At 47.5% G+C, this 14,830-nt stretch overlaps 6 protein-coding genes across 6 annotated transcripts in view; 3 read left to right on the top strand and 3 right to left on the bottom strand.

The window, feature by feature from the left end:
• Positions 1-4,327: 4,327 nt before the first annotated feature.
• On the top strand, positions 4,328-5,405 carry Pmar_PMAR012506 (GTP-binding nuclear protein ran/tc4, putative). Its single transcript, XM_002787683.1, has 5 exons — positions 4,328-4,486; positions 4,541-4,648; positions 4,693-4,836; positions 4,891-5,031; positions 5,085-5,405. Exons 1-5 carry the CDS (start codon positions 4,361-4,363, stop codon positions 5,199-5,201), a joined length of 636 nt encoding a protein of 211 aa, XP_002787729.1. The 5' UTR covers positions 4,328-4,360; the 3' UTR covers positions 5,202-5,405.
• Positions 5,406-5,505: 100 nt separating this feature from the next.
• Positions 5,506-6,803, top strand: Pmar_PMAR012505 (proteasome subunit alpha type 5-2, putative; the record flags this gene model as incomplete). Its single annotated transcript, XM_002787682.1, has 8 exons — positions 5,506-5,604; positions 5,659-5,728; positions 5,807-5,847; positions 6,096-6,224; positions 6,271-6,348; positions 6,418-6,518; positions 6,564-6,651; positions 6,696-6,803. The coding sequence occupies 8 exons, from the start codon at positions 5,506-5,508 to the stop codon at positions 6,801-6,803; spliced, it is 714 nt and encodes a 237-aa protein (XP_002787728.1).
• A 968-nt stretch (positions 6,804-7,771) lies between these two features.
• Positions 7,772-9,776, top strand: Pmar_PMAR012504 (vacuolar protein sorting-associated protein VPS4, putative; the record flags this gene model as incomplete). The annotated part of the gene is made up of 14 exons (XM_002787681.1): positions 7,772-7,845; positions 7,909-7,970; positions 8,057-8,135; positions 8,184-8,236; positions 8,284-8,403; positions 8,444-8,583; positions 8,630-8,729; positions 8,771-8,868; positions 8,913-8,996; positions 9,044-9,129; positions 9,185-9,307; positions 9,364-9,480; positions 9,525-9,618; positions 9,666-9,776. The coding sequence occupies 14 exons, from the start codon at positions 7,772-7,774 to the stop codon at positions 9,774-9,776; spliced, it is 1,341 nt and encodes a 446-aa protein (XP_002787727.1).
• Positions 9,777-10,960: 1,184 nt separating this feature from the next.
• On the bottom strand, positions 10,961-11,197 carry Pmar_PMAR012503 (hypothetical protein; the record flags this gene model as incomplete). The annotated part of the gene is made up of 2 exons (XM_002787680.1): positions 10,961-11,059; positions 11,126-11,197. 2 exons carry the CDS (start codon positions 11,195-11,197, stop codon positions 10,961-10,963), a joined length of 171 nt encoding a protein of 56 aa, XP_002787726.1.
• Positions 11,198-12,060: 863 nt separating this feature from the next.
• Positions 12,061-12,478, bottom strand: Pmar_PMAR012502 (hypothetical protein; the record flags this gene model as incomplete). The annotated part of the gene is made up of 3 exons (XM_002787679.1): positions 12,061-12,127; positions 12,168-12,254; positions 12,384-12,478. 3 exons carry the CDS (start codon positions 12,476-12,478, stop codon positions 12,061-12,063), a joined length of 249 nt encoding a protein of 82 aa, XP_002787725.1.
• A 1,632-nt stretch (positions 12,479-14,110) lies between these two features.
• Positions 14,111-14,830, bottom strand: part of Pmar_PMAR012501 (hypothetical protein) — a gene marked incomplete at both ends in the record, with an annotated part of 1,516 nt that continues 796 nt past the window's right edge. The window contains 5 exons of the mRNA XM_002787678.1: positions 14,111-14,158; positions 14,203-14,308; positions 14,352-14,458; positions 14,508-14,616; positions 14,658-14,716. Of these exons, the coding sequence (XP_002787724.1) occupies positions 14,111-14,158; positions 14,203-14,308; positions 14,352-14,458; positions 14,508-14,616; positions 14,658-14,716 (429 nt within the window). The remainder of the gene's footprint in view (positions 14,159-14,202; positions 14,309-14,351; positions 14,459-14,507; positions 14,617-14,657; positions 14,717-14,830) is intronic.

Here is a 14,830-nt window from a genome sequence, read left to right as displayed (position 1 = left end):
AATGAAGTAGTCAAAGAACAGTAAACAGTCTCTTGTGGGATTAGAGTTAGGCCGGACTCATCAGCGTACCGCTTACTAATCAAGGATTGTTGGGCACCTGGCCGGTCGTCACTGGGGGAGCTGTTGAATCAGCGAGGGTTTGTTTTACCTTTTTCAACTTGCGACACTGCGCAGTATGATGACCCTGTCTATCACAAAAGTCGCAAAAGGGCTTACTGAAGGGCTTCTGCAGACCAAATCGGCCTTTACCTTTGCCTTTACCAAAACCGCGACTCTTGCCGCCAAATCCCTTCCCTTTACCAGTATGTGCTAAGGCTAGAATGCGTGAGGTTTTATTTTGAGTCATCAAATCCTCGAAAGAATGACGAGCAAGATGAACCAGTTGGGCCGTCGATTTGCTGGTATCCAGCACGGAAGGGAGTAGTTGAGCCGTAGCACTGTGATTCTCTGGCAGCAGAGAGAAAAAGTGCATCTTACAGACCTGGTCGACAGCGTCGGCGTTGAGAGCTGGGAATGCTTGAATCGTCAGTTTGCGGAGCTTGACAGCGAGCGCATCAATAGAGTCGAAATCAGTCAACAGAACCTTAGACAGGTCCTTGAAAGACTTCACCGAAGTGGCTCCATAGCGCCGACGGAGCTAGGCCTTGACTGTGCTCAGCCGACTCGAGGCGGACTCCGTGGACCGCCCCAGGAGCGAGCTGACGGTGGCATAGGCTCCATCGGTAACACTGAGGGTCAGCAAACAGAGAGTAGCTTCGTCGGACAGTCGAAGCCCGGTAGCAATGATGTTGAGCTTGTCCAAGAACTCCTCAACATCAGTCTGTCCCTTGGAGGAGCCGTCCCAGTTGAAAGCGTATCTCTTGAGACTACCAGCTTGATGATGATCTGAGCCTACCAAGGACTGGCCGTACTGCGTAGCTGCGACTGCAGCTGTGAACTCCTGACTACCCGGAGTTGGAACGCTGGCGTGCTTGCCTAGCGATGGGGACGGCGGTGGTGGAGGCGACCGGCGACGAGGGATATCGAGTGTCAGCGGAGCAGGCCTGGAGGGACCAGGTGGAACTGCTGCGGAAGACTTGGCTGCAAAACCCGGACGAGCCGGTGAGCGAGCCGTAGAGGATGAGGCGGATACGCCGTGAGTGTGGACACCAGGGGGCAACTGAGCTCCCGCTGTAGCCGCCACTATAGGAGGCTCATCACGTCTAGCACTTGTAGCTGAATTATCCTCATGTTGAGGAGAGGCCTGGCCATGCGGAGAAAACATGCTCTGGATCCTGGGTCTGGGCACCAGTTAATTGCCAGAACGCAACAACCTTGAGGAAGGTTGGAAAGAGCGAAGGAGAGCGAACGAAGGGAGGAAGGCAAGACGGAAAAGGTGTCACGTCACCGCGGACGTCACGTCACGTGGATTCACGTGTCTCGCAGACGTGCGCTACTTCTCATGGCGAGCACGATATGATCTCGTGAGTTGTTGGCGTACCACTGTCTGGTTCAGTGTTGCGAGAAATGTTCGCTTTCCCCACATGAGCTCAATACTCACTTATCATAGGAGTTTATATACGAATTAGGAGAATATACAGTGTGCGGAAACTAACAAGAAAATTTCCGAAAATTTCCTCAGAGTCTTGATATTGCCACCAACACATGTGGTTGAGCATCTTTTTGTGAGGAAGGGGTCGTTGGCTGATCGCGGCATTCGTCGGTGTGGGAACGTACGCCCATGGTCAACTACATGTATTGGTGACAATATGGGAAATTTAGGAAATTCTCACTGGTTTCTGTACACTTTATCCGGAGTCGTATATAAACTTGTATATTTTGTGAGGAAACTCCTCAGGTGAGGAAAGCGAGCATATATATCTCAACATTGACATTCGAAAGTAGTGGAGTTCTCTGCAGGTGTGTGTTTCTGAGTAGTTCTTCTCGGAAGGTCTTTAATAATTTCTATGTTAGCCTTATGTTGGTTTCAGAGGAGCTCTCATAGTCGGCGTCGGCGGAGTTGTGGAGAATCGGAGCTCACCTTCGTCCAGTGGTGTATATGGTGTTATGCATTAATGCTGAGGATACAACATCCCTTAACGGCTAGTACTGCGAGTGATATGCAATCAGTAAGACGGTAACGTGTGGCGCTCACTGTGATGGCAGTACTGCTATGGAACGATGCCTATACACATAGTTTCGGAATTTTAGTATTCCAGAGCAGTTTAGTAAGATATAGACTTAACGAAAGCAGTCCCAAAGGGAATAGTGAAAGTTCAGATTCTATTAGAAGAGCCATGGGCTCATCCTCAGAACAGAGGCCATGGTTTTTTGATGGACATTTTGATGTTGGAAGCACCAAGGTGCTCTGATATGTGTATTTTATCTGCAGCATTCCCGGGTCAAATCGATTTTTTTGCGACAAATTGAATTTTTTCACCCATTTGGTTAACAAAATACTGAGAAAATTAGTATTATACCCGATTTATGTCGAAGTTTTGGGGATGTAATGATGTTATGCAAATAACGACATATTTATATTATGGTATGTAAATGGCACAAAATATGAATAAATAAAATGTATCTTTAATGAACCCCATTGGTCTGCTTCTTTCAACGTTTGGCTGCATAGCATCAGGATTTCGAATAGTCAGTGCACTAACCGAGTGATATTGACCTTTGCATACGTGTTGTTGGTTCGGATGAGGTCCACTCAAGGGGTCCCTTGTGGAATCGAATCACTCAGGGGTATTTCTAGTTCGGTTTGGAGTCCGTGTGAATGCTCTCGGGTTGTCCCTGGGTATATTGCCTGTTGTGCCACGGTATCGTAGTATAGGGCAAAAGCCGCTCGGTGCACTCTGAGGGCGTTTGCGCGATGACTACGTGTTAGATACTAGCATCGTTGCAAAGGTATGTCCTTTGTCCCCAGCCGTTGCCTAGCGAGGACCCTCCGGAAGCTACTGAATGGGCGGTCAGGCATGGGCGTTTGGTGGCTAGTGTGATCCATGGGGAGTTCAATCAATACAGTGGAGTTGGTGACAGCAGCGCCTGCATTTGAGCATTGGCTTAGACTGGTTTGTTTTATTAGTGACAGTTTTTGTAGTGGTAGTGATGTCGTTGGATTGCAGAGGTCGCGGGTTCGATCCCTGGTAGGTGTATTTTGTTGTTGTATAAATGTGTCCATTCCGCGCGTTCTGTCTGTTTGTGGCCGCTCTGGGAGCTGCGGGCATCACATGGTTCACAATGAACAAGTTGAATCTCACGGGGTCCTCATCACAGTCCGAAGATGAGGCCAAACCAGCCTCGAAAAAAGTCGAAAAATCTCTGGTAAAGTTCACCATTAAGAGTCTCTGTACTAGCCATGGCCGTTCCCTGTTCAGTATCGTGCTATCGCCAAGCGTGTGGGCATAGTCTTACTAATAGTGTTTCATTGCGACCTCATATTGCGATTAGGATATACCCAGTGTAAGCAGGGATACCTCCAGGAGTTCTTAACTGTACGCCTGATTGAATAACCTGTTATTACTGTACAGTGTAAGATTATACGCGCTTTGGATTGTTAGAAGTCTTTAACACATACGTCTGAGGCGTAAGATTGTAAGCCTAGCGGCATTCCTGAGTGTAAGGTGAGGGTCTCTATTACTTGGCATTTTCCCCAACATGCTAAGGGTGGCCGATTCATGTCATTATTCTACTAATCGCTTAAACTCCTGGTGATGTTTTAGGTGCCCTGGGGTTTGCATCCGATGCCCATTCTTGGCTACTTGATATGATCAAGGCCCGCTGATTTCACTGCTATCTGCTCTTTATTCGGGCATCGAAGTTGCCTTTGCTGCAGATCTCCTGCTTCTATCTACTGTGGAAACGACTGAGGCGCTGCGCAATGTTACACTATATAGTCCTTTGCAGACACCTACCGATAACATTACTTCCTTTTTCGAGACTGTTGCGTTGGGTAGGAGACCGATCTTGCAGTTGTGAATGTACCTCTACCTTTTTCGTCCTAGCAATGATAGTGCCATTGTTAGAACGGAAAAGGTGGAGGTAGCTGAGGACAGGTGTCTACTACACATGACATGCCTCGGATGGTGATGGACGGCAAGGGATACTGAATAAACTCGCCAACACTCCTCATTAGTGATAGTAACTTATGCTGTGGTTAATGTCACATTCGAGTTGTCGAGTTGGGCTATGGCGTATAATCGTCGGTATATCTGTCACAATGCGAATAGCGCGCGCCCGATTGGCTATACGTCGGAGTGTTTCGCCCATAAACGTTAACGGTTACGTGTGCTTCTTGCCTCCTCGTGCTTCGTCGCCCATAGTAACGATTATGTGTTGGTGAACACTTGCCTTTAAGATTGTAAGTTATATACTACTGATGTCTGGCACTCCTGAGTTCAAGCTTCTTCTGGTTGGTGATGGCGGTGTTGGAAAGACTACTCTTGTGAAGAGGCATTTGACTGGTGAATTCGAGAAGAAGTATATCCCTACACTGGGTGTTGAGGTAATGGTATCTTGAGGTCCAGATGGGGAACATTTTATGTGTATGCGTGCTAAGGTTCATCCCTTGAAGTTCATGACCAACTGTGGTGAGATTATCTTTAACGTTTGGGATACGGCTGGTCAGGAGAAGTTCGGTGGTCTTCGTGATGGCTACTACATCCAGGTACTACTCTAGTACTACAGAGGTGATAGTCTTTTTCTCCCCAGGGTCAGTGCGCCATCATCATGTTTGATGTTACCTCTCGTATTACCTATAAGAATGTCCCCAACTGGCATCGCGATATCGTCCGAGTGTGCGAAAACATCCCTATTGTGCTCGTTGGTAACAAGGTTGATGTTAAAGACCGTCAGGTAAGTGTCCTACCCTTTCCTCAACAGCCCTTTCATCATCATCATCTGTCTCAGGTGAAGGCTCGTAATATCCAGTTTCACCGTAAGCGTAATCTGCAGTATTACGATCTGTCAGCTAGATCTAACTACAACTTCGAGAAACCCTTCCTATGGCTCGCCCGCCGCCTCACCAACCAGCCTCAGCTCGTTTTCCAGGTAACTGCGATTATTATTACTACTAGGTACATGGTATCGTTGTTATCGTTTAGGGCGAGTTCGCTAAGGCGCCGGAGTTCCAGATCAACCCTGAGCTGGTCGCTCAGCATGAGAAGGAGCTGCAGGCCGCTCAGGACCAGGCCATCGATGATGATGACGATGACTTGTAAATGACGACGTCTTTTTGAGAGTGGTCGTTGAGGCCTGTCCTGGTGCCATTAATAGTAGAAGTGATTGGTACTTGCATGCATATAAGCGTTGGGACCATTCGGTGATGGTTGCCACTGATGATGAACCTATTTGCGTTATTCACTCCTTCTTGCTAGTATTGGTATCTCGTTATGCTGCGGTGACTGCCACGTATCTCAAAGACTACCGCAGACGGCTTGAGTTGAGTGTCGAACTGGGGGGACTACCGTCACGCGCCACGAAATTGTTGATAAGTTTTGTGAAACTTTTGTGTTCTCACTTGTGATGTCATTTGGTGGTAAGAGTGAATACGATCGTGGCGTGAACACCTTTTCCCCTGAGGGTCGCCTCTTCCAAGTTGAATACGCGATAGAAGCCGTGAAGGTAATGATAAGAGTGATAGTAAGTTATTGTTGGTTTCAACGCCTTTGGGTTTAGCTGGGTTCTACGGCAATTGGTATTACTACAAAGGAGGGAGTGGTGTTGGCTGTAGAGAAAAGGATAGGAAGTAAGTACTTGTTGGGTAGTAGTAGTAGTAGTAGTAGTATTAGTAGTAATGTTGTCGCGTACGTGGTATTGTCTGTAGGTCCTCTTATTGAGCCTAGTAGCATCGAGAAGATCATGCAGGTAAGGAAAGGTGTGTTTTGAGTTGATTGTTGACTACATGGGAAAGCCCGAGTGCTATGCTAATTATAAAAATTTATATGGTGTAGTTTTTCGATATAATATTAATATATATCTTTTGCTGTATTACTACTCAAATGTAGAAATACCAGTACTTGGTAATTTAATAATCAGGAGCAATAGTCTATAGAGTATCAACATGGTTTATTTATATAAGTATCTGTGAGTGATTAAGTAGTCGTTGGTTTCAGATAGCCCCTCATGTCGGATGCGCTATGTCTGGATTGACCGCTGATGCGAGGACTCTGGTGGACCATGCTCGTGTGGAGGCGTTGAACCACGACTTCACTTACAATGAGCCCATGCAGGTTGAGAGTATTGTAATAACGGCATAGTCTCGGTAAAGGGTATGATCATATGGTGAAGGTGCACAGCATATCTGACATGGCATTAGACTTCTCGAGATCGGACGATAAGAAGAAGAAAGGCGACAAGAAGAAGAAGGTAGTAACAGTAGTAGTGGTAGTGTTCCTATGCTGTTCCAAGAAGTGTGGTATTGAACATATGTTTCAGACTATGTCCCGACCTTTTGGTGTAGCCCTGTTGGTAGCTGGTGTGGACTCTGATAACGGTCCTCAACTCTTCATGGCTGACCCTAGTGGTTCTTATACGAAGTAGTATTCACTGCATCATCTGTTGAGTGCCACGTTGAACCTAAGATACCGTGCTGCTGCTATTGGCTCGGCCGCTGAGGGGGCAACAAGTCTTCTATTAGAACAATTTAAAGAGAGTATGACCCTGAAAGAGGTAACATCATCGTAGTGGTGGAGGAGTTGGTATTTGGGTAGTAGGCTGAGGATTTAGCGTTGGTGGTATTACGGCAAGTAATGGAGGAGAAAATCACTGAGATCAATGTGGAAGTCGGGATTGCTAAAGATAGCGCTTTCAAGACGTACTAGTGGGCGTTGGGCTCGTGTCGTGTTATCACTTTTTATGCAGTCTTTCTACAGCTGAAGTGCAGACGATTATTGACAGACTCCCGGCACCAACGGTAACTGGTGGTGAATTGGTGTGGTCGATGGACGCGTTTAGGTCCCTACATTGTTATCGGCGACCACAGGATCGGGCTAGAGTACACACTTGTGGAGTAGTCGTGGTTTCCTTGATTACCTAGGCATTATGTTGGTTTAGTCAGTAGCGTTGGGGGTATGGGAGGATCTTGAGGCTTTCGGATGGGTGTATACGAAAAGAGACCCTTATTTCGATCGATGTTGAACTACTGCTGTTATAGAATGATTCGAGTGAGAGGTGCTATGAAGTAGCTGATCGTGATAATACTACCTGCGATGAAGTCCTCGGGCTATACCAGTCTTCCCACCAGGTCTCATATTGAGAGAGGGTAGTGTGCTAGTGAAGAGCACCAGATTATATAGTGATAGTAGTTGATATTCAAAGAGGGCCGATATTGGTCTGCAAAAATCTTTTATCGTGTTACATCTTCTAGTGGAAGTGTAACGTGGCTAGAGGAAGCCAAGCCAAGACTAGATTAATGACTGTCACTGTTGAAGTCAGAATTCTTGTTCTTATTAATGTGACTGGTTGTAGCGGGAAGACTGTGCTGGATAAAGAGAAGTGACATGAATCTACTATTATTCGAAGCGTACATTCTCCATAGTTGGATCTACTCAATGAATGAGTAGCATCTTGTGAGGATGACGATATTCCAATATTCACTCACCATTAAGACAGCGTTTTCGGCGTATGTTGCTGTGAGTGTTGGTAATGTGTCCTTGAGCCTCATTGGAGTGTTGCCTAGTACGACGCATTACAGGGGAAATATGAACCGCCTTTATCGAAAGGGAAGGAGAGCATGCGATCGTCAGCTTTGTTGTTTTCGGTATCACCCCTTTCTCTCGTATAGACTCCTATGCTGGACGACACTCGGATGAAGCGGGCCATAGAGCTTGCTCATCAGGCCACTGCCTTGGATCGAGTGGGGAAGTAGGTTCGGCTTTGCGCACAGCAAAGGTTTTCGGGGCGAGCGTATCTTTGCTGTTTGTGGAGGTATCAAGAGGCGCTTGATATGTACACACTTAGCTTGGATAATTGGATGCTCATATATAAATGTAAGGCTCCAGGGTTCGATCGCGCATCCTCACGATGGGAGGGTTGACGGTATATCGAGTTGAGCTATCGGGACTTCTTGAATTAGATGAAGTGAATCCGGCCGTGAAGTCCCGTTTGTCTACAAAGATTACCGAATACATGAATAGGGCCGAGGAAATCAAGAAGTACCATTCCTCTTTGAACTTCAATCTTCGGTGTAGCCACTCCCACAGGTATTTGGAACAAATGCAGTTAACGTCCACTTCCCCTCAGCCTGGCAACGCAGGTCCTATCCATCTTCAAAAGAGCTCATTATTAGGCTGGCATTATCAGGTACTGCGGGGATGCAAAGGCCTCTTGATAGTGGGGATGAGAATAAAGGTCCTGAGGAGGGCGGTCCGCAACAAGGTAAGGGCAACCCCGAGATGGATAAAATGAAGAAAGCTCTTGAAGGTAGTAGCGTGAATATCGCCATGTTGGATATCGAGTGTAGGCGCTATAATTAGTGAGAAACCCAACGTTCATTGGAGTGATGTGTCCGGTTTGGACCAGGCCAAGGCTAGTCTACAGGAGACTGTCATCTTACCGACCAAATTCCCACAGCTTTTCACGGGGAAACGCAAGCCGTGGAAAGTAGTTGGTCATCATGTCTGAAAATATGGAATTGGTACCTACTTAGGGTATCCTTTTGTATGATCCTCCTGGGACTGGTAAATCCTATTTAGCTAAGGCATGCGCCACCGAGGCCGAGGCTACGTTCTTCAGCGTATCCAGCTCGGGTGGGGGTCTCCATGTGGTCTGGTCGGTGAGAGTTGATCAGATTTGGTTTCAAAATGGATGGGCGAGTCGGAGAAGCTGGTGAGGTCTTTGTTCGAGATGGCGAGGGCTGAGAAGTCAGCTATTATCTTCATTGATGAGGTTTGGAAGAGTGTTGAGGATGTGTGTGGATGGAAACGTTGTAGGTCGACTCTCTGTGTGGCTCGCGGGACTCGGGTGAAAACGATGCAACTCGGCGAATCAAGACGGAGTTTTTGGTCCAAATGCAAGTAGTAGTAGTGCATAGCACGCTCGGCTTGGGCATGGCCTTTGGTAGGGAGTTGGGAGCGATAGTGTGGGCCAAGTGTTGGTCCTAGGAGCCACTAACTGCCCATGGGACCTAGACGCGGCTATTCGAAGAAGGTAGGCGGGCGATGATCGAATTGTGGGGTATTTGTTGCTGTTATGATATGACCAGATTCGAGCGGAGGATCTACATACCTCTGCCAGATGTCCAAGCTAGGATTAGACTGTTCGAGCTGAGTATAGGGGATACGCCTCATGAGCTCACAAAAAAGGACATATCTAAATTAGCACAGGAGTAATAATGAAATAGTGGCCGAGGTTCGTCTTGTGTGTATACCGAGTGTTGGTCAGGACTGATGGATTCTCGGGAGCAGACATCGGGGTATTGGTTCGAGATGCCCTGATGCAACCGATTAGGAGGTGTAGTCAGGCTACTCACTTCAAGAGAGTCACGAAGGATGGAAAGAAGTAGTTATTGATAACCCTGGTAATCGTGTATGCGTTTGGTGCAGGTTGTGGACCCCATGTAGTCCTGGTGATGCTGATAGCACCAATCGGCAGATGAGGTTGATGGACATTGAAAGCTCTGAACTACTCCCCCCTAAGGTGCTCAAAGTGTGGTATGGCACTGTGGTGGTATGTCGTTTGCTCAGGTCTCTCGGGTTGACTTTCAAGTAGCTCTATCGAATGCCCGTCCATCGGTTGGGCCTCAGGACGTGGCCAAACAGGAGGAATGGACGACTCAGTTTGGGATGGAGGGCTGAAGGGGCTGGGAATGACTATGATGAGGAGACGCTATCACTACTACTGCATTTTGTACCATTGATCGATATACATGATTAACAGTACCATAACAACTACGATGGGTTCAAGAGCTGTGTTGATGATCACTTCCTGAATCCCAACATTTCATTCCAACCATCAAACCTCGTGTTAACTAGTACCGTTCGGTCATCGGAGACAGAGAGTATGGATGAACTCCTCCAGAGGCTTCTCCATCCGCTACTTGCATGTTGAGGGTTCTGAGGGCGTTGAACATTGAGCCAACCCAACGGACTTGAGCCAAGATGGTTAGGGTGTTCCAATCTCAGTACAACGTAGTGAGCATGAGGATCAATGCTCGGCTGATAACATAAATATGCGATACAAATAAGATGATGTACGTATATACACTACGATTGGAAAAAGCAGTCACACCCAATATGAAACTCCAAGATTATAGATCCGCTATACCCTAACAATCTCAGCTGGCTCGTCCACCGTGTCAGATGTACAACTGTATCAACTTATCTAACATGCCCCGTGAATCTGTGGACCTGATAGTGCCTCCCTATGATTACATCGCTTCCAGCCTGGCAGAGTCCTTTATATCGCACTGATAGTTGTGTGGCGCGCAGTCATAATCGATGCCTTCATCTACTTAGAATGCCGCTGTACGAGGGTCGAATATTGAAGGAGCCAAGGCTTTCACGACAGTGACCATTCCCCCTAGGCTCCCCATCCTCGCCCTGTAATGTTACTGTGTACGTTGTCATAACTGATACTTATGCTACTACTAATAAAGAGTTTCTTGCGTTCGACGAAGCACCGAGCTGCTGAGTGAGTGGTCAAGATGTAGATTGATAAGGTTTACTTGATTTATTCTACACACAGTGTTCGGAACAGCGGACGCTAACGCTCTGCATATCGATGGTTGTTAGTAGTAGGGTATGGTCAAACCAAATCTCCCTCTTCCATAGCAACATCGATTTATGCAAATAATCCATGCGCGATTGACCACGTAGTTCGTATTCAACTCCACAGAACACAAGTTTCAAACATGCAACAACTTCGTTACATTATCATGCCTAGTTATAGCCCGACCGCACACTGGGTGTGCTGGGCGTAAGGCCTCTCACGTATACCCTTGGGGCTCTACTAGCAGCTGACGAGCTTGGTGGGCTCACTTCTAATTCAACGTGACCTGAACACATTGCACTGTCGTGTCTGACCATCTGTATACCATACCAGCGGTCTCAATGGGGACGTAGGCACCGGATGGTCGTATCTGAAAGACGCCTATTCGCCTACTATCGGTAGGGACAGCGGTGCCTCGTTGAAGATAATGGCTTACCATATCATCAGCCGTGAGAGATTCGCCCTGTTCAGCTTGGGTCTCCTGATAAGAGTCAATTGACAGCGCCATACAAGGAGGAGAAGTACTTTTTTTGATACCCCAGATGGGGGTTGTGTAGTGCCGTATGGCAACAGGACGAGCTGACGTCCTTGGATACTCAATCGGGCGGCCAATTTCGAATAGTCCCCACCGACTTGTCCATACCTGTTCACGACCATCTTATCTCCCACCGTGGGAGTCCCACGATGAGGTTGAATTTTACAGTCTGCGGTGATTTCTCTCATTAATGAGAAGCTCTAAGGCTTGCTGAGACTCCCCATCATAAGCGGATATAGTCAGAGCCCGACCATCGGTGAACATCTCCACAAGATAATATCTGCAATCCATACCACAATTCCTCCAACTCGTCCCTGTAATACCCCCACCCAGCGCCAAGCTTCTGCCCCTCCTTGAAGACGGGTCTCAACTCACTCCCGTCTGCGGCTGGCTCCATCGCCCCCAAGTGACTTCCTTCAGATCCTATCGACAAGCTCTGCATCATGCTGTCATCATGCTGATGTCTCCGGGGGCTTTCCAGAACGAACGGCAAGTCACAACAGTTCCTCAAATAAGAACGATTCTGTCGGAAACTCTGTTCCCATTCGACGTGGCTATACTGCGGCTGGGCATTCTGTATCCGCTTGAGAATCCCCTGGTTCTCCTGACACGCACCGGATGCCGCCCCTTTGGACCCAACATTGGTACCCTTGTAATTCTCATTAACTCCTGTTTCCTCACAGTCTTGTTGAGACTGGCTGGCCCTGGCTGATTCACCTGAGGAATAAGGAGATGGAGAGCTGAATGAAAAGTTTGATATTCCCACGGGTTGAGCTGCTTGCATCGTGCTCGATGGGTGCCGCATTATATCCGACATTTTCTGAAAACAGCAGATTCTAGTAATTCCGGAATGAAGAACCAACCTGCAATAAGATGCGGTTCTCCCTGTCAATCTCGGTGTACCTAAGGTTGAATATGGGAAGTAGTGTACGAACTCCACTACCTTTCCTCGAGGAGCTGCTCACGCTTGGCATTAACTCGTACATGCTCAAGATGACACACCTCGGGCTCCCGAGTGTCGATGGCAGGCCTACGATGATGACAAGGCGAATGATAGAACGATAGTGGGAACGGGCTTTCGAGAATCTCGAGTCGTGGGGGTCCACGGATAGATTCATTTCGATAAACATCTTAGGTCGAGTTAGAGCACCAGTCATACCGCATCTCCCTCAACTTTCGCTTGTGTATCTCCTTATTCCTCTCGTTGGATCTCCGTGCACATATCTTGTTGCAGACAGGGACACTCCTATACATTATATAGTAACTGTAAGCGTCAGTCGTCGTCGTAATATAACTCTGATCAATCTTGGATACTTGCACAGTCTTGCATTAACTCAGCGCTCTACCAATTCTCGTGGAAATCGGCTCGCAATCTAACGAGCACCCTAAGAAGTATGTCCCGATGCTGATGAGTCGCTTAGTAGTTGGACTCCAACTCCAACTGTTGGAGTAGGGAACCACTTAATCCGCCTTATATGTACCCAGGTCACCTATTGAGCGATCGATCAAAGGGCACCGTACCCTGCTCCTCAAGCTCTAGGCCCTCATTGAGGGCTTGACAAGCCCCTGGTCCTCAAGCCCTTGCTCCGTTAGACCCTGGTCCGTAAGGTGCACCACCGGACGTAGGAGCCGCCGCCGGCGCAGCAGCAGTGGATGTGGAGAATGTCAAGGAGAATCACGAAGATGATGCTGAGGAGGTAAGTTTCAATGAAACTGTTTCATCACGGCCAAACAGAGTCTCCCAGGGAGACTCCAAGAGCTGATAGAGTATTGTTCCAGAAAGTGTTATCCCTCCCTTACAGTGCAGGAACGCGACGATATTCTACCAACGTAGTTCTCTCATCAGTTCGAATTTCTATCGTTTCAAACTTTGAAACGAGTTTGATTCGAGTTGCTATATTGGGAGACATCGTAGAATTGTTAGCCTGAACTCTCCTATGGTCAGCGAATCTGGTATGGTGCCTGGCCCTACTCCTATAATCAAGATTGAAGACAGTTCAGGCTCTGATAGTTCTACTCCGCCAAAACCAGGCCGTCGTATTCCGGCCGAGGATGGCTGTACTTCACTAGAAGGTCAGGTGCACATGGGGCGGACTGCGACAAGCAACACCACATAGACCGGCGACCAATGGACGCAAATGGCCTATGTGGAGTTCGGCAGCAAATGTGATTGGGCATTTGTAGTTGAGTTTCAATTGTTGAAACCTAGCTATTGAAGTGGTTTCTCGGTGTTCTGATTTCTTAGCTCCAACGGTTCTTTCAAGAGTTTAATGTTCAAACACTAATGTTGCGTTGAACCAAGTGAAAAGGAAGTGTTTGAAAGCACCCCTGTCACGAGTATTCAATCACTGAATACTCAGTCCACTGAATGTCGGCACAATAACAGTAGTTTCAAGAGCGTTCAGTACCATTCTCAGATGCACACTCGGCGGCTGGCCGAGTGGTAGGACGACAAGTCTCATCGGTGGATGTCATTCCTGTCATGTATTGTTTACGATGTTTTGTTCAAGTGCGAAATGTTGTTGAAATATCATATGCCTTCTGGAAGTACTGTGTTTCCGACTTGATCATAATGTTTGACAAATTTGTGAATACAATAGTGTGATAGAATTCAACTGAGATATGAGCTGCATGGAACCCTTAGATTCACTTCTTCCATCATCTAGGCTCTTTGATTCGTCATTTCCGGGGTGTTCCCCACAGCAGGCCACTAGTGACCGCGCCGCTGAGTCCGGTCTTTTCTCTGTTAGAAACTGTTGTAGTTCATAGTGTTGCACGACAGCAACCGCGTCCGTTTCATTCATTCTGTACAGGCTAGTCACTTAGCGAACTCAAGACGCACGATTCAACAGCAAGGTTAATAAAATGGACTATATCATTCCTTGTTCATGGTGATATTGTCCTTCGTAGAAGGCGTTCTTGCATCTCAGTTTCCTACAAGTACCACCACTCAGTCACTCCCTCTCCATCATTCTCACCTTCTGTTGCCGTTCTTCGAGTATCTGCTCGACCTTAGCGTTAGTTCTTTCCACAGTGCACGCAGCAGCTAATCTCCGCTCATTCTCCAGAAGCAACCTTTTCTCCCTGAGCAACGACCATCACTCCTATTGAACCACCAATCACCAACCTTCTCAGCATGCATACGAGATCGCTATCGGCTACGGCCTTCTTGAACATCATATTACGTTTATCACGATGTCTGATGTATTCCTCTCGCGCTTCCCGCTTATCAGCCTGAGTGCATTCCCTCCGACCTGTCTTCTATCGAAAAGAATTCTCTCACCAACTCCCTCTCCTCAGCGAGGTGCTGTGCATGCTCAAGCTGCATCACCAAGTTCGTCGCGAACGGAGATGCCCTCAGCTTGTCACCCCACCGAGTGTTCCTCTCATGACTGCCGAATTTACGCATGATTTCGAATGTGCGTGAACTTACGTGGCCTGGGCACTCTCCATTAGGTCGAGGGTCCTGTGCCGCAGCATTTCTTCTTTAACCTACACCGACAATTCGAAGGCGATCCCCGTAGGCACCGGCAATGTCGATACCGCTTCCCGTTGTATTTGACGATAACTCATAATCTTGATGGTCTCATCACGTGCCCTGGCACA

The sequence above is a fragment of the Perkinsus marinus genome (assembly GCF_000006405.1).
Source record: "Perkinsus marinus ATCC 50983 genomic scaffold scf_1104296929318, whole genome shotgun sequence".
In the NCBI taxonomy this organism is placed as follows: Eukaryota; Perkinsozoa; order Perkinsida; family Perkinsidae; genus Perkinsus; species Perkinsus marinus.
This window is presented reverse-complemented; position numbering and strand designations above follow the sequence as displayed.

Bases quoted from the DNA above. Each gene is read 5' to 3' on its own strand.
- Pmar_PMAR012506 (XM_002787683.1), top strand. From the start codon at position 4,361: ATGTCTGGCACTCCTGAGTTCAAGCTTCTTCTGGTTGGTGATGGCGGT. The intron at 4,649-4,692 runs GTACTACTCTAG...TTTTCTCCCCAG, and splicing joins GTGATGGCTACTACATCCAG to GGTCAGTGCGCCATCATCAT. The intron at 4,837-4,890 runs GTAAGTGTCCTA...CATCTGTCTCAG, and splicing joins TTGATGTTAAAGACCGTCAG to GTGAAGGCTCGTAATATCCA.